This window comes from Somniosus microcephalus, chromosome 12 (assembly GCF_052327205.1).
Source record: "Somniosus microcephalus isolate GS21.2 chromosome 12, FLI_Smic_1.0, whole genome shotgun sequence".
Classification (NCBI taxonomy): domain Eukaryota; kingdom Metazoa; phylum Chordata; class Chondrichthyes; order Squaliformes; family Somniosidae; genus Somniosus; species Somniosus microcephalus.
The window spans coordinates 73,109,621-73,134,313 of NC_140998.1; the positions used below are offsets into that span (position 1 = coordinate 73,109,621).

The following is a 24,693-nucleotide window of genomic DNA, read 5'->3' on the forward strand; positions in this document are numbered from 1 at the left end:
AGGGTAAAGCACAGGAGAACGCGCAGAGCGCAGCCAGGGCTCAAGGGCTGAACAGCGTCCGTGGAAAAAAAAAAAAGGAAGCGCGGGAGACGCCATTCAGCCGCGGAGAAGAAGGGAGAGCGTGGGAGATGCCATTTTAGAAGCCGCAGCGGAGAAGAAGGGCGAGCGCGGGAAGAAAGGAAAGCGCGGGAGACGCCATTTTGTGCCAGCGGAGAAGAAGGGAGAGCGTGGGAAATGCCATTATAGACAGTTTCATCACACCCAGGGATGTCGAAGAGTGGCAGTATCACTGCGTTCGACAATGAAGTCGAAGATTGGGCAACATATGTGGAACGCATTGAGGTATACTGCAAGGCGAATGAAGTGCCAGATGCTAGGAAAGCACTGGTTTTGTTAAATTCCATGGGTGCAAAAACTTATGGCTTACTGCGAAACCTAATAACCCCAGAGAAGCCAGTGGATAAGAACTTCGAAAGCATAGTGGAAATCCTACAGGACCACTTAAACCCCACACCGCTGCTGATAGCAGAAAGATTTAAGTTCCACAAAAGGAACCAGCATAAAGATGAAAGTAATGCTGAGTACTTAACGGAACTGCGCAAGCTATCGAAACACTGCCAGTTTGGATTGTGACTAGCAGGTACGTTAAGGGACAAGTTTGTGTGTGGGCTTCAAAGTGAAGGAACCCAGAAACGGCTTCTATCAGAAAAGGATCTTACACTGGACAAGGCTTTCAGCATGGCAGTATCACACGAAGCGGCCGCACAGGGCGCTGCAGAGATATAACGGAGACCGCAAGAATATGGCACCAATGAAATGTCATATGGAGCAGGGAAGTGTTATCGCTGCGGCAGGACAACACACGACCAGAAGGATTGTTGGTTCAAGGACCAAGTGTGCAGACAGTGTGGAAAAGCAGGACACATAGCAAGAGTCTGCAGGTCAGGGAAGAAAACCAGCAGCAAGAAATCTCCACAGGAGAAGTACAAAAAGGTACATAAGGTGATGGACAGTAGTTCAGATGAACAGAAAAATGATACAGACTCCGGAAGCAAGGAACTGGGTTGTCTGAAACTACATAAGGTAATCAGAATGGAGGATCACCAGACTATCTGGGTCACGCTCAAGATAGACGGAGTCCAAGTGGAAATGGAATTGGACACAGGGTCAGCCCTAATAGTCATAAATCAAAGGGACTACAAGCGGCTATTCTCACATATACCCTTGAAAGCTACAGAGATTGTCTTGAAGACGTACACGGGGCAAAAAGTCTACCCCAAAGGAAAAATAAGGGTGAACGTGATATACAAAGGCCAGGAAATACCCAAAATGGACCTATATGTATTGCCAGATGGAGGACCACCACTACTAGGACGTGAATGGAGCCAGAAGATACAATTAGATTGGCATTCCATACAGGCACTGAAGGTTGAGGCCAAAAAGGATGATGACGTCACACCTGGACGACTGTCAAAAATGCTAACTGACGCACAACAAGTGTTCCAGGAGGGACTCGGAACATTAAAAGGCATAACAGCAATGATTAAAATAGAGGAAAATGCAAGCCCAAAGTTTTTAAGGCCAGACCGGTGCCTTATGCGATCCGACCAGCCGTCGAAGCAGAGCTGGAAGGGTTGGAACGTTCAGGAGTACTGTCCAAAGTGGACTGGAGCGAGTGGGCTACACCCATCATTCCTGTAATGAAGAGGTCGTTGAGTAATACACCTGGGGAACCAAAGAAGGTCCGCATCTGTGGGGATTTTAAGGTGACCGTGAACCCAGTCCTTCACACGCTACAATATCCACTTCCACGGATTGAGGATATTTTCGCCTCGCTATCTGGAGGTAAACGCTTCACCAAGATTGATCTGGCCCAGGCGTACCTGCAAATGGAGGTGGAAGAAGCCTCGAAACAATACCTCACGATCAACACTCATAAAGGTCTCTACCAATACAACCGGCTGGTGTTCGGGGTAGCATCGGCTCCGGCTATTTGGCAAAGGGCAATGGATCAAGTCCTGCAAGGGATTCCAGGGACCCAGTGTTATTTGGACGACATCCTGGTCACGGGCGAAAATGACAGTGATCACCTCGCCAACCTGGAGAAGGTGCTCACTAGATTAAAGGAATATGGGCTACGAGCTAATCGCCACAAGTGCGAGTTTTTCCAGAAGCAGATCTCGTATTGTGGCCACGTTATTGATGAAAAGGGGTTACATAAGTCCCCTGAAAAGATTGAGGCAGTAATCAAGGCTCCAGCACCGGAAAATGTGTCACAACTGAGGTCGTTCCTCGGGCTGATGAACTACTACCATAAGTTCTTACCAAATTTGTCTACAGTATTACACCCACTGAACACCCTACTGCAAACGGGGGTACCATGGAAGTGGGATGACGAATGTAAACGAGCTTTCCAGAAGTGCAAAGAATTGATCACATCAAAAGAGGTGTTGGCCCATTTCAACCCAGCACTACCAATTCGGTTGGCATGTGATGCATCACCCTATGGTATTGGAGCGGTGCTGTCGCACAAATTCCCAGACGGGTTGGAGAGGCCAGTAGCCTTTGCGTCTCGGTCACTAACCTCAGCCGAGCGCAACTACGCCCAGATTGATGGGGAGGCCCTCAGCCTAGTATGGGGGGTAAAAAAATTCAACCACTATCTGCATGGGCAGAAGTTCACCTTGCTGACTGACCACCAACCACTTGTTTCCATCTTTAATCCAAAGAAAAGCATTCCGGTGATGACTGCACAACGGCTACAAAGATGGTCCCTTTTTCTAGGGGCGAACCAATATGAAATAGAATATAAGGGCACGAAACAGCATGGAAACGCTGATGAGCTATCACGCCTGCCACTGCTTACTGTGGAGGAAGTACCAGCAGTGGACCCTATCGAAATATTTTATTCGTCGATAATGGAACAATTGCCAGTAACTAACGCGGATATAGAGAAGGAGACCCGCAATGATCTGACACTGTCTCGGGTATATGATTTGACGGTGAAGGGATGGCCAACACATGGCGACTCACTGTTGCCAGCATTCTCATCCAGAAGAGAACAGCTGTCAGTATGCCAGGGGACAGTGAGGTGTGGATTCCGAGTGGTAATTCCACCCAAGTTAAGGGAGAGAGAGCTCAATGAGCTTCACGAAGGCCATCTGAGAGGGGTGAAAATGAAAAGCCTTGCCAGGGCTTATGTGTGGTGGCCGGGGATCGATCAACAAATCGAGGACCTAACAAAGAGCTGCTCAGGATGCCAGAAGGTCCAAAATGCACCACCACATGCCCCTCTACACCCATGGGAGTGGCCCTCCTCTCCATGGCAATGGGTGCATATTGATTTTGCTGGTCCATTCATGAACTCAATGTTCTTAATAGCAGTGGATGCGCACTCGAAATGGCCTGAGGTGATCAAAATGTCCTCCACCACTACAGAGAAAACGATTGCAGTCCTACGGACCATATTTGCCAGGAACGGCTTGCCAGAGCAGATTTGCTCTGATAACGGACCACAGTTTGTGTCCGAAGAGTTTCGGAAATTTATGAGAAGGAATGGGGTAAGGCATTACACATCCGCCCCATATCATCCAGCCACAAATGGATTGGCTGAGAGGTTCATACAAACCTTTAAAAAGGCGATAAGGGCCATGTGCGATGATGAAATTCTACTACAGCATAAGGTGGACAATTTCCTGTTAGCTTACAGAAATGCGACACATGCAGTTGCCAACCAGACCCCGGCCATGATGTTCTTTAACCGAAGGTTGAGATCTCATCTGGATTTGCTCAGACCAAATGTGCGAAGGAATGTTGAGGATAAGCAATTCCAGCACATTAATGAGAAGCCGACAAGGAGCTTCAATGTAGGACAACCAGTCTTGGCCCGCGACTACCGAACAGAGAAATGACAACCCGGAATGATATGCACACGGCAGGGGCCACTAATGTACACAGTGGATGTCGGGGAGAACATTGTGAGACGCCACGTCGACCAGATCCTAGCGTCACAGGAACGCCATGTCTCGCATACCTGGGGAAACAGTAGCAGCGGAAACTGATGAACTAACCGACGAAAGGGAGCCAGAATCGCCTCCGCACCAAGAACAAGAACCTCAGGAAAGGCGCTATCCAGAAAGTATCAGGAAGCCGCCCCAAAGACTGAATCTATAAATGGACTATTTCAGTTTAATGTGCATGTTAAAGTGTTAACTGTTATTTGAATGTTATGGGTACGGTTAATCTAAAAGGGGAGGAATTGTAGTGTATGTACCTTTAAGAGAGAACTACTTTTACTGCTCCTGTATACTGTAGTACCGGCAGTGACCACAGCTGTATATAAGCCTTGAGCATGCCTCTGTACTGTTAGACTAACCTCCTCCAGTAAACACCTGTTGATTGTTAATTTACAGCCTCCGTCTAGTTATTGGAAAACATCATACTTTAAGAATCACGGATTCAATAGTAGGAATTGGATCACTAGCCTTTCTATTAGGATGCCTTTGTGAAAAGTACATGTTCCACCGTTTTGTAATTCACATAAAATTTCAAATCTTTATCTGTTATTTCAGAAAGCAACTCTTTATGGTCACTTGTCCTAAGTAATTCTATCAATCCTGATTATGCCAGCATTGAACAGCTTTTCTGCTTCCCGGTATCTCACACAAAAGAGAAAGAGCAAGCCCTCATCAAAAAAGAGTCAAAGGAGGTAACGACAGAATAATACATTATTTTAAGCGAGTCATAAGATGATAGTTCAATTTTGCTGTTCTGAGGATGTTATAGGCTTTATAAGAAACTCCGTTGTTTTTGAATGGTAAGATTGCATTTCCTGCCTTAGCATATTATTTCATATTCTAGAAGTGTCAACCTTGGCTCAGTGGTAGCACTCTCACCTCGGAGTTAGAAGGTTATGGGTTCAAGCCTCACTCCAGAGACAAACACATACATTTTCAGTGTGCCGTGAGGTGGGCTTTTAGGCATGCGGGGGGCTAAAATCCCGAATTCGGGGGTCCCGACACCATCCCGCCCAAAACCCGTCTCCACATAAGTTTCAAAGGAGGCGGGTACCCGCCAACCTGAGGCGGGAAGGGATTAGTGCCAATTAACTGCCTGTTAACAGGTAGTTAACAGACAGTTTTTAGCCTAATCCCTATTTTGAGGGGTGTCGTGTGGGATTCCCGACGGCTCCAAACCACGCCAGGTTAGAGCAGGCGGGCCATCGGGTTGAAGAACTTGGAGGGGTCGCGATGTCGGTGTTCAGGTGAGTGATGGGTGCATGAGTGCAAAGGTAAGTGTGTTTGGTGTGTCTAAAGTGTGTAAAGAAGTTTAAATTACCTGTACTTACCTTAACAGCCTTTCTTCCTCTAGGTTTTGGGAGTCCATCACTCAGCCGGCACTGAAAGCAGAATGGCTGCAATCTGTCAAAAGTGACAGCCTGCAGCTTTCAGTGCCGGTGTGAGTTCTAACTGAGTCTGCGTAGAAGGACTCCAGTTAGAAGTCAGACTGTCAGTGTTTGACAGCTTCAAACAGCTGTGAAACACTGATATTTCATCTGTCAACACCTCTTGACAGATGAAATTTCAGTCTGTGACGTCACCTGTTGCCGGGTGGCCCTTAATTGGCCTGTTGAGCCCGCAGCGGGCTCAACAAGGTCAATCAAGGGAAAATCACGTGGATTGGCCGGACATCGATGTAGGCGGGACTAAAACCCGAAAGTTGTAGTCCCCGCCTCCTTCCCGACTGCTGAATGAAAATCCAGCCCTAATAATCTCGGTTGCTAATTTAGTGCAGTACTGCAGAAATGCTGCACCATCAAAGGTATTGTCTTTCAGACGAGGTGTTAAAGTGAGACCCCAACTGCCCTTTCAGGTAGACATGAAAGAACCTGTGGCACTATTTAAAGAGTAAAGAAGTTCTCCTGGTGTCATGGCTGATATTTATTGCTCTACCAACACCACCAAACAGATTACCTGGTTGTTTGTGGGATCTTGCTTTGCAGAAAAGTGACTGACACATTTGCCTACACAATAGCAGTAACTATGGGGGGAGTTTTAACCCCAAAAAATGGGCGGGTTGGGGTCGGGTGGGAGGTTAAAGTGTTAAAAATCTGAATCCCGACTCCAACCCGCCCACTGCTGGTTTTAACAGAGGCGGGACGGGGGGCGAGCGGCCAACTCGCTCCCAGGAGGTGGGTTGGCACTTCAAATATTATAATGAGGTTGTGTGCCTCATTTTGAAGCTCCATTTTAAATTTATCTCTGACTGGCTGGGTTTCCCAGGCCTCGGGGAACCCATCAGCTAAAGGAAGGCGAGGACTGCTGGATCCAGGGTGTAAGTGCCATTCCACTTACCTGCTGGATCCAGCGTTCTTGCCTCGCCAACCACCCCTGATCGGACCCCCAACCCTTCTGATTCTGCCCCCCTCCCGCCAGCCTCCGATTCTCCCCTCTGGCCTTTGGACCCCCGGCCTTTGACCCTCAGCCCCCAGCCCATGACCACTGCCCGGCCTCCAAACCCCAGCCCACGACCCACCCTTCAACCTCCAGCCTTCCGACCCCCTCCGATGATCCCCGGCCTTCCAGCACCCACCCCCACCCGCCCCCTCGATTCCAGCCTTCCAAGCCCCCCGATCCCTCCCTTCCTCCTCTCTGTGGCCTGGTGCTGCAGGGCTACCTGCCCAACAGCCGGCCAGCCTCTCCATCTGGCTGGCTGCAGGCGGGAAATGGAGAAGCAAAAGGTTAAGTAGGCCCTGCTGTTAAATTTGGCAGGGCCTGAGGAGAACCCGTTCTCCCGGGTTTCCCGAATACAATCAAGTCCCCCCACTCCCTACCCGCCTCCAAGTTAAAATTCCGGCCTATATTTCAAAAGTAATTCTTTGGGACATCCTGAGGATGTGAAAGGTACTACATAACTGCAAGTTCTTTCTTTCTATATATAACTACTGTATTTTTAAAATAAAACTGTATGGGCTAAAAATTCAGTTGCATAGTCCCATTGTTTGGTCGCTAGGGTGCTGTTTTGGGTCGAAAATGGCATCCGAGCAGCGCGCGCACACTTCTGGGGCAGGCCGCGCCAGATGCCATTTTGGTGAGGGCGTTCACATCGGCGCTGGGAGTGTGCATCAGAAGTATGCAGAGTACGCAGATTGTGACGTCAATTAGCGTGTAACGCTGATTTGACGCCAGCACTGCCATTTTCGACTTCAACGCTGGAGCTAATGCCCTCTCTTAACCTCCCACAGCTGAACATGTGTTCAGCAGCAGGAAGGACCCAACACTGGTGCTATTTAAAGGGAGCATCACCTACTTGCTGAGTTTGTAGAAGTGTTTGGTACTTTCTAGACTTCTTTAAAGTTGCCTAGAGTCCACAAGGAGTGGTGTGGCATGTGCTCAAGGACTTGGTACTGACTTGCAAGGGGTCTGCTCAGATCAGTTGCTCCCAGACATGGGTGCAATAGTTTGTATCCCCCTTGGCCTGCAGCAGGACAGGGAGAATGAGTAGAGGCGACACAGAGCAGGACAATCTGCTAGAAGAGGCAGGAGGAGGAGGGGGAGAAGGGCTCTCAGCAGGAGGCCATATCCACCCAGGGTTTTCAGGGAGCCATTCTCCTACCTCAACCTCAGGGAGGAACATTGCATGCAACATCTCCATCTTACTAAGGAGGCGCTCAATGAAATCTGCCATCTGCTGCAGGCAGACCTACAGCCTCAGTCCAGAGCGATGATGGCACTGCCAGTGGCTGTAAAGGTCACCATGGCCTTGAAACTCTGTGTCGGGCTCCTTCCAGGCTGGAGCAGACGCCATCTGTAACATCACCCAGTTTGCCGTCCACTTCTGTATAAGGGAGGTGAGTGAGGCTCTGTATGTAAAGAGAGCTGAATACATTTCAATCTCTCTTGCCAGAGAGAAGCAGGCGGAGCGAGCACACAGCTTCGCCAGGATAGCAGACTTCCCCATGGTGCAGGGTACCATTGACTGCACACACATCGTTTTGTGGGCACCGCATCTCAATTCAGAGATGTACCACAACTAGAAGGGATTCCATTCCCTCAATGTCCATCTGGTGTGCGACCATACTCAGCGAATCATGCAGGTCAATGCCCGGTATCCTGGCAGCAGTCATGATGTCTCCATTCTGCGGCAGTCTGCTGTACCATCAGCATTTGAGCCACCATGACAAACCAGAGGGTGGCTACTGGGCGAGAAGGGCTATCCATTGACCACCTGGCTCATGACTCCACTGCGCAACCCACACACACGTGGGCAGCATGCAAATAACAAGAGCCATGCTGCCACACAGGATCTGATAGGGCAGACCAGTGATGTCCTTAAACAACATTTCTGCTGCCTGGACCACTGGAGGAGCCCTGCAGTACTCGCCAGAGTGCGTCTCAAGATTGATTGTGATCTACTGCATGCTCCACAACCTTGCCATCATGAGGGCACAGCCCTTGCCACCAGGCATACGGCAACCAGTTGAGTAGGAGGAGGAGGAGGAGGAGGAAGTGGAGGAAGCAGAAGAGGAGGAGGAGGAGGAAGCAGAAGAGGAGGAGGAGGCAACCCAGACAGCCCCTTTCTGCCCGGGATGTCTGTGATCGACTCATCCGACTGTGATACCAGTATACGCAACCCCGATTTCACATTCACCAATGGTCCCACACCTTACCTTCTCCCTGTTACTGACCATCACAGCGTCCTCTTGGCCACAATGCTGCAATTAAAGCCACCACCAAACAAACATTCCAAACCAATTTTATTAATCAAACCATTACAAATCACCCTTGTACATTCCTTTACTGTCTGTCTTCCGTGTGTCTTTGCCTGTCCTAATGCTACCCTAGTGGCTGCAGCATGGCTGGTGGAAGGCTGCTGACTTTCAGTTGGGGAGACTGCAGATGGCCTTGCAGGACGACCTCGAGCAGCTCTGGACCTAGTAGGCCCAGCTTCGGACTGCACCACCTCGGCATGGGCAGCGGCACTCTGGGCTGGCTGGCTGACAGGCAACAGCAAGGGCACTGGCGGAGTGGCAGTGGTGGGAGAATGAATGCTGTCCTCCTGAGAGAGGACAGCAGGTTCATGCTCCACGAAGCCACTGCCACTCCCCTGGGGCGGCGCCTCAGGAATCCTAGTAATCTGTTGGAGGATAGATTGCTGGACTACTGTGATATCCTGCAAGCTCCTTTGAACACTGCTAACCACAGCCATGATGGCAGCAGTCTGTGTTTGCGTGGCAGCAAGCTGAGCTTACATGACTTCAGTCTGAGCTTTCATTGCAGCACTCAGACATTGGGTGGCTTCTGCTTGGGCTGCAATGGAAGCTGAGACATTGGCCATCAGATGCTGCATGATGGTTGGGTCCACAAGTGCGCTAATGGACCTGCCCACCCCTTCCACGCTGGAAAGGATGGGCTCCAAGCTCTGCACAAAGCCCTGTGCAAGGTTGGAGCTGGACTTCTCCATGCTCCTTGACACTGCATTCAGGCTTTCTGGCAGGCCTACCATTGCACCAAGCATTTCGTTGTGCATACCCATCAACTTTGTTCTGTAGGCCACCCCATCAAATTCCTCATCTGAATCCTCTGCAGCAGAACTCGTGTGTGACCTCGCCATCCGGGAGCTGGCACCTGTGCTACCCTTTCTTCCTGCCCTGGCTGCAGCCCACTCGTGCCCGGTGACTCCCCACATGCATATCCGGCCTTTAAGCTACCTTCTAAAGTCCTGCAGTGCCAGTATCTGAGCTGGTGGCTGCGACTGTCGGATTGAGTGATGGTGCTTCTTCTTCATCATCACTCTCCTCTTCCGCTTCCTCTTCCACCACTGCCTGGTCAGGTTGGATTTCTTGGGTCGCTGAAAGGAGAAAGGCACAAGGGTAGGGCTGTGGTGATCGGGGTGGGGGAGGGTGCGCGGGGGAAGCATGTTTACACCATCTGCAGCTTGTAAGTCACAATAAATTGTGGGATAAGTGGGATGTGAAAAGGAGAATTAGGTATGAACATACCATCATGTTCAATGGTTTCAGCACCACCGTTGGTCACGGCCTCAGTAACAGCCGCTCCAATTATGCTGAGCACCATCTCCTCGTGCGGGGTCAGGATATGGAGGTGACTTGCTGTTGCCTACGGTTGTGTGCCACCTTGTCCTGCAAGAGAGAGAGGAGTGTGTCAGTGAGTGTGGTTCAATGTGTTTGGCTGATGTGGCTGTTATAGTTGAATAGCTGGCAATGTGTGCAAGCTGCGAGATGTGGATGTGAGGCTTGCAGCACTGGTAAGTGTGTGAGAATGAGATGGAGCATATGAATGCGAGGTATGAGTTGTGATTGATAGAGATTGTTGGTAGGTAATGGAGATGTGGTGAATTGAGCAGTGTGTGAGGCTAGTGGTGCAGTTTGTGGGATATGGCATTTGAAGATGCATTTACTGACCTTGACCATGTGAGGTCATTGAACTTCTTCCGGGACTCCATCCAGGTCCTAGGGGGAAACACTATTGGCATTGACCTCCATGGCTATCTGCTCCCACTGTCTTTGCTGTGTCTGTCTGGAGGGGCTCCTGGCCCCCTGTGGAAATAGGACCGACCTCCTCCTCGCCACCTCCTGTACTAAGGCCACCAGTGCTGCATCTGAGAACCTTGAAGCCCTTTCTCTGACCTGTTTTGCCATTGCTGAATGTTTCCCAGTTGAAACTGCCTTCTGGAATGACTTCTAGCACCTGGTCTTGTCAAACTGCTCCTCCCCTTCAAGAGGTGCAGGCTGGCTTTAAGAAGTGCATGCTAGCTTTAATTGGTGCAAATCTCACAAGAACTTGGCCCCCCTGCTGAGCATGCAGCCATGCTGGGCTCATTTAAATTAGCAGGCGGCACCAAGTTGGCATTGCTTACTTTGAACAGAGGTGGGTTAATCGTGCATCGTGATCCCCGTGCCCATTTTCGGGAGCAATCGAATTTTTAGCCCTAAATGATATCGCCCTTTTAGTGAGTTTTGAATAAGATCTGTTATGAAAACAATTCCTGCACCAGAATGATTGCAATGCTGCAGAAGGAATGATATAATTATGTTATTGACAGCGTCACTGTCTATCTATTTAAAAATATCTGGCAAAATGATAGGTATATCAATACTCCTTTAATAATCAATATTCTAATGTTGTGGCTACTATGGGCTGTAAAATTATATTGCTATACAGCTTGATGAATTGCATAATCAAAAATATATTGTGAAGGTGTATCAGTGAGTTAATCTTTTAAAGTGATTGTATAATAAGTTATTATTCATAATAAATGAACAGAAAGTTATACATCAGTTATGTTATAAACTGTATCTAAATCAGGAAAACTGCTATGAAAACAAAGTTGGGAGCCCCACCCACCACCTAAATATAATTGTTTTTGCTCTTTTTTCAGATCACATTTCTAGATCCTAAAAAAAGCCTTAATTTGAACATATTTTTAAAACAGTTCAAATGGTGAGTCATACTGCATAATTGTTTTGGTTTTATATTGTAATTATTTTTACCAAATAAATGTTAGCTTTGCTTGAACTTTTCTCCTTCCTTCAACGACAGTCAGCATGAATTTGTTAAGGGAAGGTCGTGTCTGACGAACTTGATTGAATTTTTTGAGGAGGAAACAAGGAGGGTTGATGAGGGTAATGTGTTTGATGTAGTCTACATGGGTTTTAGCAAGGCTTTTGACAAGGTCCCACATGGCAGACTGGTCAGAAAAGTAAAAGCCCATGGGATCCAAAGGAAAGTGGCAAGTTGGTTCCAAAAGTGGCTCAGTTAAGAAAGCAAAGGGTAATGGTCGACGGGTGTTTTTGTGACTGGCAGGCTGTTTCAAGTGGGGTTCCGCAAGGCTCAATACTTGTTTTTTGTGGTATTACACTTCAATGTATGGGGCATGATTAAGACATTTGCAGATGATACAAAAATTGGCCATGTGGTTGATAGTAAGGAAGGCATAGTGGTTAGCACTGTTGCCTCACAGCGCCAGGGACCCGGGTTCGAATCCGGCCTCGGGTGACTGTCTGTGTGGAGTTTGCATATTCTCCCCGTGTTTGCATGGGTTTCCGCCGGGTGCTCCGGTTTCCTCCCACAGTCCAAAGATGTGCGGGTTAGGTTGATTGGCTATGATAAATTGACCCTTAGTGTTAGGGGGATTAAATACGTGGGGTTACGGGGATAGGGTGGGATATGTGTTGGTGTAGGGGTTATGGGGATCGGGTGGGATATGTGTCGGTGCAGGCTCGATGGGCCGAAATGGCCTCTATCTGCACTGTGGGGTTTCTGTGATTCTGTGAAAGCTGTAGACTGCAGGAAGATATCTGGTCAGGTGGGCAGAAAAGTGGCAAATGGAATTCAATCCGGAGAAGTGTGAAGTAATGCATTTGGGGAGGGCTAACAAGGCAAGGGAATACACATTAAATGGTAGAATACTGGGAAATGTAGAGGAACCTTGGAGTGCATGTCCACAGATTCCTGAAGGTGGCAGGACAGGTAGATAAGGTCGTTAAGAAGGCATATGGGATACTTTCCTTTATTGGCTGAGGCATAGAATATAAGAGCAGGGGGATTATGCTTGAACTGTATAAAACACTAGTTAGGCCACAGCTAGAGTATTGTGTACAGTTCTGGTCACCCCATTACAGGAAGGATGTGATTGCACTAGCGAGGGTACAGAGGAGATTTATGAGGATGTTACCAGGACTGGAGAATTTTAGTTATGAGGAAAGATTGGATAAGCTGGGGTTATTTTCTCTGGAACAGAGGTGGCTGAATGGAGACTTAATTGAGGTGTATAAAATTATGAGGGGCATAGATAGAGTGGATAGGAAGGACCTATTTCCCTTAGCCGAGAGGTCAATAACCAGGGGGCATAGATTTAACGTAATTGGTAGAAGGATTAGAGGGGAGTTGAGGAGAACTCTTTTCACCCAGAGGGTGATGGGGGTCTGAACTCACTGCCTGAAAGGGTGGTAGAGGCAGAAACACTCATCACATTTAAAAAGTACTTGGATATGCACTTGAAGTGCCGTAACCTGCAAGGCTACGGACCAAGAGCTGGAAAATGGGATTAGGCTTGATAGATCATTTTCAGCTGGGACAGACACGTTGGGCTGATTGGCCTCCTTCTGTGCTGTTGTAGGAATTGACGAATTCCTACGAATAACTGAGATCGACACAGGAGAACAATGAAACAGGTCTTTACTCAACGGAGGTGCCATGAGGACTGCCCAGGCAGTCACGTGGTTTGCGACGTGACGTCATCGCGTTTGCCCGTGTTTTCCCGCACTCTTAAAGGGGCCACGCCCCGTACATGCAAACACTATATACAAAACACAGTAATGCCTAACACAATGGTACAGGCTTAGGCTGGTGTTAGAACATCGTTAAAGAGAATTATGTACAGTTAGCCAGAGTCATTCAATGGTTCTGCCACATGCGCCTCCCCCAGAATTTGCTTTAACGGACAAAGTCAAACAGTGAGGGGGTCTGATGAGCCTGTCAGAACGACTCCTGTACTCTCGAGGCGGAGGCTGCAGGGCGGCCGGTGGTCGCACTTGGTCTGCCGTAACGACGATGGGTGGCCGACCCCGTCTCGGCGGTTGTACTGTCTCGACGGGGCGTCGAGGTCCAAATCTGCTGGCTTTAAGCAATCGACCGAAATGTGGTCCGGTTTACCACTGACATCTACCGTGAAGGTTTTGTCCCCTGCTTCCAACACGCGGAAGGGACCGGTATATGGGGCCTTGAGCGGATCCCTATGTGCGTCATGGCGAATAAAAACGTACTCAGCCTTGTGAAGCTCTGTGGGAACGCGTGACCTCTGCAGCCCATGGTGCGAAGTGGGCACCGGTGCGAAACATCTGGCCGCCTCTTGGTGACTAGCAAGCTGGGCAGACATGGACCATGGCTCCGCCGATATTGGTAGGAAGTCCCCTGGGACTCGCAGCGGCTGACCATACACGAGTTCCGCAGATGAAGAGTGAAGGTCTTCTTTGGGGGCCGTGCGAAGGCCCAACAGGACCCACGGTAGCTTGTCTGCCCATCCAGCGTCCTGGAGGCTGGCCCTCAGGGCGGCTTTCATTGAGCGGTGGAAGCGTTCGCAGAGGCCATTCGCCTGTGGGTGGTAGGCTGTGGTGCGGTGTAATTTGACACCGAGTCCTTGGGCCACTGTATTCCGGAGTTCGGAGGAAAACTCTGGTCCCCTGTCCGACAAAATATCTGCGTGCACTCCGAAACGGGCGATCCAGGAGGAAATGAATGCCCTGGCCACGTCCGCCGAAGTAGTGGATGACAGGGGAACCGCCTCTGGCCATCTGGTGGTGCGGTCAACCATGGTCAGGATGTGTGAAAAACCATGAGAGGGTGGGAGTGGTCCTACCAGGTCCACGTTGACATGGTCAAAACGTCACTCCGGAACTGTGAAGGCGGCAAACGGAGCTTTGATGTGGCGCTGTACCTTTGCCTTTTGGCAGACCACGCAGGTGTTGGCCCAGTCGCGGACATCTTTATGCATGCCATGCCATACAAATTTCGCGGACATCAGTTTCTGAGAGGCCTTCATTCCAGGGTGTGACAACCCATACATGGCGTCGAACGCTTTGCGGAGCCAGACGACCGGCACGACAGGGCGAGGATCCTGTACAGAGACGTCACACAACAGCGTGGTACCTGCCGAATGGAACTTGACATCGGCCAACTGGAGGCCGGTGATGGCCGTTCTGTAAGCTTGGACTTCCGGGCCTGAGGCTTGGTCCACTGCCATGAGGGCGTAGTCAATGCCCAAATGAACCGTATTGACGACCGTGCGGGAGAGGCAGTCTGCCACCAGGTTGTCCTTACCGGCCATGTGCCATATACCCGTGGTGAATTCGGATATGTAGGTCAGTTGACGCTGCTGTCTGGCTGACCACGGTTCGGCGGTCTTGGACATTGCAAAGGTCAGCGGCTTATGGCCCACAAAGACGGTGAAAGGACATCCTTCCAGAAGGAACCGAAAATGGCGGATGGCCAGAAAAAGGGTGAGCAACTCCCGGTAGAACGTGCTGTATGCTCTCTCGTTCTGCCGTAGTTGACGGCTGAAGAATGCCAACGGCTGCCACGTCCCGTTCACCCACTGCTGTTGCACGTACCGACTGCGTAGTCCGACGTGTCGGTGGTGAGGGCGATGGTGGCTCCTGGCAGTGGGTGCGCCAGCATAATCACGTTGGCTAAGGCACTTTTGGTGTCGGCGAACACTCGGGCCATGTCAACCGTCCAGTCTACCAGGTTCTTGCCAGTCTTGCCCTTGAGGGCCTCGTACAGGGGCCGCATGAGTAGTGCCGCCTTAGGCACGAAACGGTGGTAAAAATTTACCATGCCTAGGAATTCCTGCAGGGCCTTTATGTTCTGCGGGCGTGGAAAGGATGTCACTGCCTCTACCTTCGAAGGTAAAGGAACCGCTCCCTCTGAGGTGATGCGATGCCCCAGGAAGTCAATTTGGTGCAGGCCAAACTGACACTTGGCCGGGTTGATAATCAGTCCGTGTTGGCTGAGGTGTCGAAAAAGGGTGCATAGGTGACAGGTATGTTCTTCCTTGGTAGGACTGGCAATTAGAATATCGTCCCGGTAGACAAAGAGGAACTTGAGGTCCCGCAGTACGGAGTCCAGCAGGCGTTGGAAAGCCTGGGCGGCGTTCTTTAACCCAAACGGCATCCGTAAAAACTCAGAGGCCGAATGAGGTGATGACTGCGGTCTTCTGGACGTCCTGTGGATGAACTGGGACCTGGTGGTAGCCTCGGATGAGGTCGACCTTTGAGAAAATGGTGTTCCCTGCCAAATGGGCAGAGAAATCCTGGATATGGGGAATCGGGTACTGATCAGGAGTGGTGGCGTTGTTTAGTCGTCGATAGTTGCCGCATGGCCGCCATTTGCTGCCAGGCTTCGGGACGATATGGAGGGGAGAAGACCAGGGACTATTCGACCGGCGAATAATCCCTAACCGTTCCATGGTGGCAAACTCCGCCTTTGCGACCGCCAGGTTTCAGGCGCCAGGCCCGCGCATAGACCGGGGGGCCGTTGGTGGTGATGTGGTGTTCCACACCATGTTTCGTGGCTGTGGAGGAGAACGTGGGTCTTGTCAGGTCGGGGAATTCGCTGAGCAGGCGCGCGAACTCATCAGGAGTCGGGAACGCACAGGAGACTGTGCGTAACATAGTGTTACTGCGATAACACGGAAGAGAATTAAAAGTGGCTGCGTTGATCAGCCGCCGGTTCCGAACGTCAACCAGGAGGCTGCTGGCGCACAGGAAATCCACGCCGAGGAGGGGCTGGGAAATTTTGGCTGTAACAAACTCCCAGTGAAAACGTTGCCCCCCCGAGGCACAACTCCACTCGCTGTCTGCCGAAGGTCCGAATTGTGCCGCCATTGGCCGCTTCAAGGGCGGGGCCGTGATTCCCCGTCTGCACATCGAGGGCGGACGCAGGTAAAATGCTGCACTGCGCTCCGGTGTCGCACAGAAAACGACGACCGGAGAGGGTATCGGTGATGAACAGCAATTTTCCCGCGTTGCCGATCGCCATCGCGGCCGCGGGGTGCCCGTTAGACCCGTTCCTCGGTGGCCGCAGTATCAGATGATGCTGGTTTATTTTTGGGGGAAAACTGCAGGGAGGGCGGCAATGCTTCGCCTTCGCGCCGAACTGCGCGTGGTAGAAACACAGCCCAGCAGGCTGACGAGCTGGGGCGGCGTCTGCGGGGGATGGGTGCCTCGTGGCAGCGCAGAACTGCCGAGTTACAGCGAAAATTTTGTCAGCCTCCGCCGCGAGTGTTGCGCAGTCTTCAGTTTCAGATCTGGCCAGGGCAGTTTGTACCTGTTCAGGCAGTTGGCTGAGGAAAATTTCGCGGAATAGGAAACATTCCCGTTCTGAGCCCAGGAGTGTGAGCATTTGGCTCATCAACGCTGAAGGCTTGGAGTCCCCGAGCCCGGGCATAGCGAGTAATCGACGGGCGCGCTCCGATTTTGTGAGCCCGAAAACTTGCAGTAACCGCGCTTTGAGGGTTTCATACTTGCGCTCCATTGGGGGGTTTTCGAGGAGGCTGATGATCCGAGAGGCGGTAGAGCTGTCGAGTGCTGAGACCACGTAAAGATACTTGGTCTGATCCGCATCGATGTTCCTCAGGGTGAACTGGGCCTCGACCTGAATAAACCACGAGGGCGCTTGCTGCTCCCAGAACTGCAGTAGCTTTAGCAAAACGGCATTTGCCTCCATGCTGTGCTCTTCTTCTGTGAAAACGTTCACAAAATACGGGGTCACCAATGTAGGAATTGACGAATTCCTACGAATAACTGAGATCGACACAGGAGAACAATGAAACAGGTCTTTACTCAACGGAGATGCCACGAGGACTGCCCGGGCAGTCACGTGGTTTGCGACGTGACGTCATCGCGTTTGCCCGTGTTTTCCCGCGCTCTTAAAGGGGCCACGCCCCGTACATGCAAACTCTATATACAAAACACAGTAATGTCTAACACACTGGTACAGGCTTAGGCTGGTGTTAGAACATCGTTAAAGAGAATGATGTAAAGTTAGCCAGAGTCATTCAGTGGTTCTGCCACACTGTAAATTTCTATGCTTCTATGATTCCTGTTACTAGCTTATTGGTCTGATGTGAGTTAATGGCCCAGATTTTCATCTCCATAACTACACACAATTGGAGCATTATGGGGTGGAAATGTGGGTTGAAATCATTTACTTTGGATCTCCACCCACCACAATGTGCTTGAAACGAGGTGGTGTATATGCCTGAAGCAGGAAGTTCCACGAGAAATGAGGAGGAACTTCATTTCAATATCATAATCGGCCTGATGTGATGTCCACTATATTTTCAGTTCGGAACAACAGATGTGCTGCTACATCAATTTGCTTATATGTGGTCCAAGGTGGTTGAGTTTTTAAAAGTTCATTCTCGGGATGTGGCCGTTGTTGGAAAGGGTGGCATTTATTGCTCATCCCTAGTTGCCCTCGGGAAGGTGGTGGTGAGCCTTTTTCTTGACTTGCTGTAGTCCATATGGTGAAGGTACCACCACAATGCTGTTCAGTGCAGGATAAGAAATAGATTTAAAAGGACAGTGTTCAGTGCCATTCATAACTCCTCAGATAATAAAGCAGTCCATGCCCGCATGCAACAAGACCTGGACGATGTTCAGGCTTGAGCTGATAAGTGGCAGGTTACATTCACGCCACACAAGTGCCAGACAATGACTATCTCCAACAAGTGAGAATCTAACTACCACCCCTTGACATTCAATGGCATTACCATCGCCGAATCTCCCACCATCAACATCCTGGGGGTCACCATTGACCAGAAACTTAACTGGACCAGCCACATAAATACTGTGGCAACAAGAGCAGGTCAGAGGCTAGGTATTCTGCGGTGAGTGTCTCACCTCCTGACTCCCCAAAGCCTTTCCACCATCTACAAGGCACAAGTCAGGAGTGTGATGGAATACTCTCCACATGCCTGGTTGAGTGCAGCTCCAACAACACTCAAGAAGCTCGACATCATCCAAGACAGAGCAGCCCGCTTGATTGGCACCCCATCCACCACCTTAAACATTCACTCCCTCCACCACCGGCGTACCGTGGCTGCAGTGTGTACAATCTAGAAGATGTACTGCAGCAACTCGCCAAGGCTTCTTCAGCAGTACCTACCAAACCCGCGACCTCTTCCACCTAGAAGGACAAGGGCAGCAGGTGCATGTGAACACCACCACCTCCAAGTTCACCTCCAAGTCACACACCATCCTGACTTGGAAGTATATTGCCGATCCTTCATCGTCGCTGGGTTAAAATCCTGGAACTCCCTCCCTAACAGCACTGTGGGAGTCCCTTCACCACACGGACTGCAGCGGTTCAAGAAGGTGGCTCACCACCACCTTCTCGAGGGCAATTAGGGATGGGCAATAAATGCTGGCCTTGCCAGTGATGCCCACATCCCATAAATGAATAAATTAAAAAAATTAATGGCTTTAAAGGGTATTTTATGTCTTTTTGCACCTTTTTTCCAAGCGTTTTCTTAATAAAAAGGTTTTGCAGAACAGATTCTGGCACTGCCATATTTTGATTGGGTCATACAAATTACAATAATAGTGTTCCCTATGGAAATATAACTATACTTATGTTTTCTGGAGGAAGAGGAGGAAACATGATGTGATCCAGGCACTACGGAATAACTGCTTCCAACCACTATTACCCTCACAACTCCATATATAAGCAGAGATAGACTTATCTGGACTCATCTGTGGAACAGTATCTTCAGAGGGTACGAGTACCCAGAGAGGTTGTGACAGAATAGTGTCTCATGCTTCAAGGACATCACAGCAATCTGTGCTATAAGGTTAGCACTTCAGAGGCGGACAAGTTAACCAGCATAGCATTTTGGCTTTGCCATCTTCCAGCCAAGTATAGGCAGCACCTACACAACCAGACATCGTGTTGGCACAGATGTATTAAGTAACTGACTGATGCATTGGTTAACATAGCTAGCAATTTCATCTCCTTTCCTACTGACTAGCAACTGAATTATTACACAGCTGTCCAATGTCTGTAGCATTTCCCAAAGTACAGGCTATCCTTGCAGGATCCTGCTCCTCTTCTGGTTCCTCTTCCATTGTACCTGCAACTCATCCAGTGCTATCTCCTCAAGCAAAGTAACTGTATCCTCCAGGAGGTGTGTAGGCACTGTTGCTGATTACAAATGTTGGTGTGATGGATTCAGAGTGTTGTAAGTAGTTGTCCCCTCCTGCCCAAATGAGTATACTGAAAGGCTGCTGTTTCAGACTTAACCATGACTAATGTTTCATTACTATCTCTAAGAAAGAGTGTGCAATTATATACCTCCTTTCATGACCTCAGGATGTCGCAATGCACTTCATAGCTAATCAAGTACTTTTAAAATATAGTCACTGTTGTAATGTAGGGAAACACAGCACCTAAATTGTATACAGCAAGGTTAGAGATAAATAACTAGATCATCAATTTCTGGTGGTGTTGGTTGAGGGATAAATGTTAGTCAGGAAATTGGGAGAACTCCACTGCTCTTCTGCAAGTAGCGCCAGAAAGACAGCAGCTCCAACAGTGCAGCATCCACTCGGTACTGTACTCAAGTGTCAGCTTTGATTATGTGCTCAAATCTCGAGTGGGAATTGAACCCATAGCCTTCTGACTCAGAGGCAAGCATACTACCACTGAGCCAAGCCTGGCATCTTGACACACTTTGCAACAGAATATGTTTCAGGATAATAGATATTTTTGCGGCAGTGTGTATGTCTGAGTGTGAGTGAATGAAAAGGGAGATAAGATGGTTAGTACTCGGTCATAGTATGGGGAGATCTGTAGCTTCACCTTTTACCTCCTTAATGATCTTATAGACAAGGTTATCCAGTGTGGCTTCGCCATTACCTCTCCTCCTGTTCGGATTTGTTGTCTTATACTAGGTCCCATCTTTTTTTGCAACTAGTCTTGAGAGGAAGTCTTGACATGCTGTAAGTTGAAAGAGCACACAACCATGACAGACATGTGCCAAAGCTGCAGCCCATTCCAGGTCTCATTAAATCACCGTTCATCATGCAGTTAAATTGCGTCAAAGTACTTCTAAGTTGAAGATGTGATTGCGCCAGCCCTTTAATTGTATGTTACAGCAGCTGTAATATGTGCCATATGGGTTTGCATGGTCAGCAGTGAATGAGTTATGAGATGGACCAGCAGTAAACATTCAACAGATTGCCCAGAAAAACCTTGTGGCGTTCTATGGGCCCTATACTTGATAAATGGAACCACTGAATAAGCTTATTTTGGCACCTTCCTTGATGTGGCATCTTCTTTTGTACCTGTTCCCAGGTTTTGCAAGTAGTGAACCCAGCATTGATCACAACATAATTAATATGATTTCAATTTAATATATTTACAGTTCTAATGAAGAACTAGCAGGCATGATCCAAAAGGGTAGCAAATTTGATGTGGAAGTTTTGAAACAACTCAAGAAACTGCTGCCAGAAAATCATGAAGTAAGTAGGTGTGAGCGCAGTTTTAATGCTCAATTTTGCTACTTATATTTTTATTATTGTAACATTTTAATTTGCTATGTACAGAGCGAAAATATAACACCTTACAAAGAAGAAAAAGAAAAATTAGCAAATGGAGATCATTTCTATCTTTGTCTTCTCAATGTGCCCTGGTATGTATGTTACATTATAAATACCAATGATATAACAGTCCTATGAACTCTTCCATAGAAAAACTGAGAATGAAATGATCCTATTCCCGCCCCCTCTCCATTTGGTTCCTCTTTAGATTTGCAGGCAGATACCACCAATAACCAACCACTGGTGCTTACAGGCGATCTCTATTAGGACTGTGATCTTAAGCCAGCAATAAGTGGTATATCACAGTACAGTATTTGAAGTGACTTGCCCTCCAATTTTCCCTCTTTGCCCAGATTCTGTACATTCCCATATGCCTGATTCAACGGTCTGAAATTAGTCATGTGCAGATTTACAAGCCCCAACACAGATCCTGCCATTCTGGGAAATGTTGTAATGCTTGTGTACTTTGCAGGCCCAGCCTGAACAACTTGTTAAAATGCGTAAGTTTCTTCATTTCAGTGTACAAGATGTGTGTTTTTTAATCCAAATTTTTATTAGTTTTAATTTTTCCCACTTTCCTTGGATCTCCCCAGCCATATATCATTTCCTGGGTAACAGAGCAGAAAGGCAATCTGCTCCCAGACCTTTGCCAATGCATTTTTTTGAGTTGTCCATCAGAATTGTGGAGAAGCACTGTCTGTGGCTCCCTCTGATGACCTGGCAAGGTAAGGAACTCTGTATGTGGAGAATCTGACCTGACTCCATGTTCTGTCAGACTCTCTCAGTCCGCATTGGGGCAACAAATGTGCAACATCTTCCGTCCCATACCTCCTCACACCCTCTTCCCCAGCAACATTCAATGGTGGCTGATTTTTTTATTGTGTAAAAGTGTTCCATGCACCAGTTGTAGATATATTTTCAATCTTACTAAAGAAATGACAAAAGAAGATAATTAAGAACTATGTAATATAGTTGATTTGTTATCACTCCAACAGCTATAAGCTACGGATTGATTGTTTGCTGTCATGCGAAGACATAATTGTTACACAAAACTTTCATCAGCCAAATGCAGAACTGGTTAAAAAGGCATGTGAACGTGAGTACTATACATTCTACTTTAGCCATAACAATATTTCTTCTTCTCAAAATATTATTTACTGGTTTACATTGCCAGTTAAAACTAGTCTGTCTCATAATTTTGGCGTGATAATAGTTAAAATGGTAAAATAACACCTAACGGAGCAGTCTGCAAGTTAAATGTCTGATTCAAAATTATTGTTAAAAACATCAAAAGTTCTCTGTTTACGAAAGTAATAAAGTCAGCATAAAACACTTTCTTTATGACTGTTTTTCATAATGAATTCAATGCGAGAGTAACAACATCTTGCATTTATATAGCACCTGTAATGTAGAAAAATGCTTCACAGCAGTGTAATCAGACAAAAAAGGATATTAGGAGGCGGCAAAGAGGTGGGTTGTGAACAGGGTTTTAAAGGAAGAGAGGGAGATGGAGAGGTAGAGCGATTTAGGGAGGGAATTCCCGAGCATGGGGCCTAGACGGCTGAAGAAACAGTGGCTAATGGTGGGGAAGTGAGGAGAGGGGTGAAGGGGGGAGATGCACATAAGACCTGGGTCACAATGTAAATGGCTGCTGGATTTGCAGCTGTAACCACCCGATTCCTTTTGCCGTATTCTCTGTGGAAAAGCAACAATTTGTGCATAAACGCAACACCTAAAATAAAGACGAAAGCAGTTTTAAACTAGCTACATGTACATTTTCAGATAATATAAATGATATGGTGTAAAGTTGGCACATTGCCTGTCAATGCAAATTCATTCACTAAGCTTACATTAATGCAACAAATCAGCATTTAGCACAAGTGTAGCCAAATCCTGGTTATAGATAAGAAATGTCCAAATTCACTCAATCTAAAGTATTAAAAACTCCATTCAACAACCTATAAATGAAATCAGGAAACAGTGACCCCGAAATTCCATGTGGCCATTAGCCCTGATGTTGCCCTGCTGAGCAGGGAAGTCCGCCCACTAATCCATTCCGTGCTGATTCTGCTGAGAATCGTGGATCAGCTCATTTTCACACACACTAGCAGGGCTGAGTACAACCCTCATATATATGTAAATATATGCGAGGGCTGCAAAAGGGTAGGTTGGAAATTACTTTCATATTTATTTTGAACATTGCATTTGTCACAAATGTTTGCTTTTTTGATGGATGGATAGATGGATGTCTCGACCTCTTTGATGTCACCTCCTGCAAGCCTTGCTTTGTCTCTCTCATGCACCAGCTTAGATACTTTCGCTCGGGGGAAGAAGCAGATTGTGTAAGTGAGGATATGGCAGTAGGGTGCTGGAGAAGTGGGGAATAGGCGAGGATGTGCCAGCTTCCCAGTGGAAGCTGTGGAGAAGGCTGCCCTTGGTTTAGGAGTCATGGGACTCCGATCTCATGGGTACTCACCTGTAAAGAAGAATGTTCGAAGTTCGTCACATACGTAGAGATCAGCCTCAAATGATTGTGCAGCAATTGATAGGTGCGACTCTGAAGTCCATAGCATTTATTTACATTAATATCAGGGAATATTTTTCCTCATTGCAGATATCAATGAAGCATATGACTGCTTCACTGGAATCTTCCACAGTTCCCCACCTCAGAAATAGCCAGGGACCAGTGACGACTTCCTTCTCCATAGATGTACATGGCAGTCCTGATGGCAGGACGGGACAGATTCGACACAACCCTGAGTTTTTAGGCACTTGGGGCAGGAATGCAAGCAATGCATCTCAGGGATTGTAGCTTCTGATAACTGTCATCAGACCTGTCATTTCACCAATCCATGGACAAACTGATCCAGAGCCTAGTAGAATGGTGGTGGGTGGAGGAACATGCATGAGGCTTCTGTTTCTCAGGACAGCAGCACGTGTGGGTTATCGTCTACCTCCTCCAAGCTGTATGCAAGTGGCGCACAGGAGATAACACCAAACAGAAGGTCCAGAGCTGTAGTCTGGTCCCAGGACCGAGCTGCTTTGAGAGGACAACCACTTCAAGCCCATGAGCCTTTTGTAACATAGAGCAGCCAACCACCTCTCACAATACTGGCCCACAGGTTGCACCTCAGAGAAGCTCTAAAATAGGAGAAAAAAAGGCATGTTTAATCACAAAGTGGATTCACGGCGTGAAGCAGAAGTAGGATGGCTACTGATCCCTTGAACGTGGTTGTAAGGGAAGATGCATTTATCTCATGATCATATATTCCTAGAGGTTATAAAAACCTACAGGAATATCTAGGCACCTTTTGAGTGGAAGAATTGAGCAGGGCACATCATGCTATGACTATATGGGATACACATATGGGAGCATTTTGTAGAGTCCCTCCTGATCTATCAAAATAGCAAAAATGCTCCTTTAACACCTCTATGGCACTTCCTATCCGGTAAAAGCATGTGCACTCCTCAACTTCTTGCCACTCACACCAAGTCATCTGGTCACTTGACTATCATCTTTGAAGAGCTCGGGGAGGGCAGAATTATTGAGAACAAAGGCATCAAGGCAACTT

General features: G+C 48.2%; 1 protein-coding gene across 1 annotated transcript in view; it reads left to right on the plus strand.

Annotated features, from left to right (window-relative positions):
* Positions 1-24,693, plus strand: part of LOC147109298 (inverted formin-2-like) — a 64,645-nt gene that overhangs the window by 20,137 nt on the left and 19,815 nt on the right. The window contains exons 8-12 of the mRNA XM_086003105.1: positions 4,572-4,708; positions 11,401-11,462; positions 20,947-21,043; positions 21,128-21,213; positions 22,117-22,217. Coding sequence (XP_085859231.1) covers positions 4,572-4,708; positions 11,401-11,462; positions 20,947-21,043; positions 21,128-21,213; positions 22,117-22,217 — 483 coding nt within the window. The remainder of the gene's footprint in view (positions 1-4,571; positions 4,709-11,400; positions 11,463-20,946; positions 21,044-21,127; positions 21,214-22,116; positions 22,218-24,693) is intronic.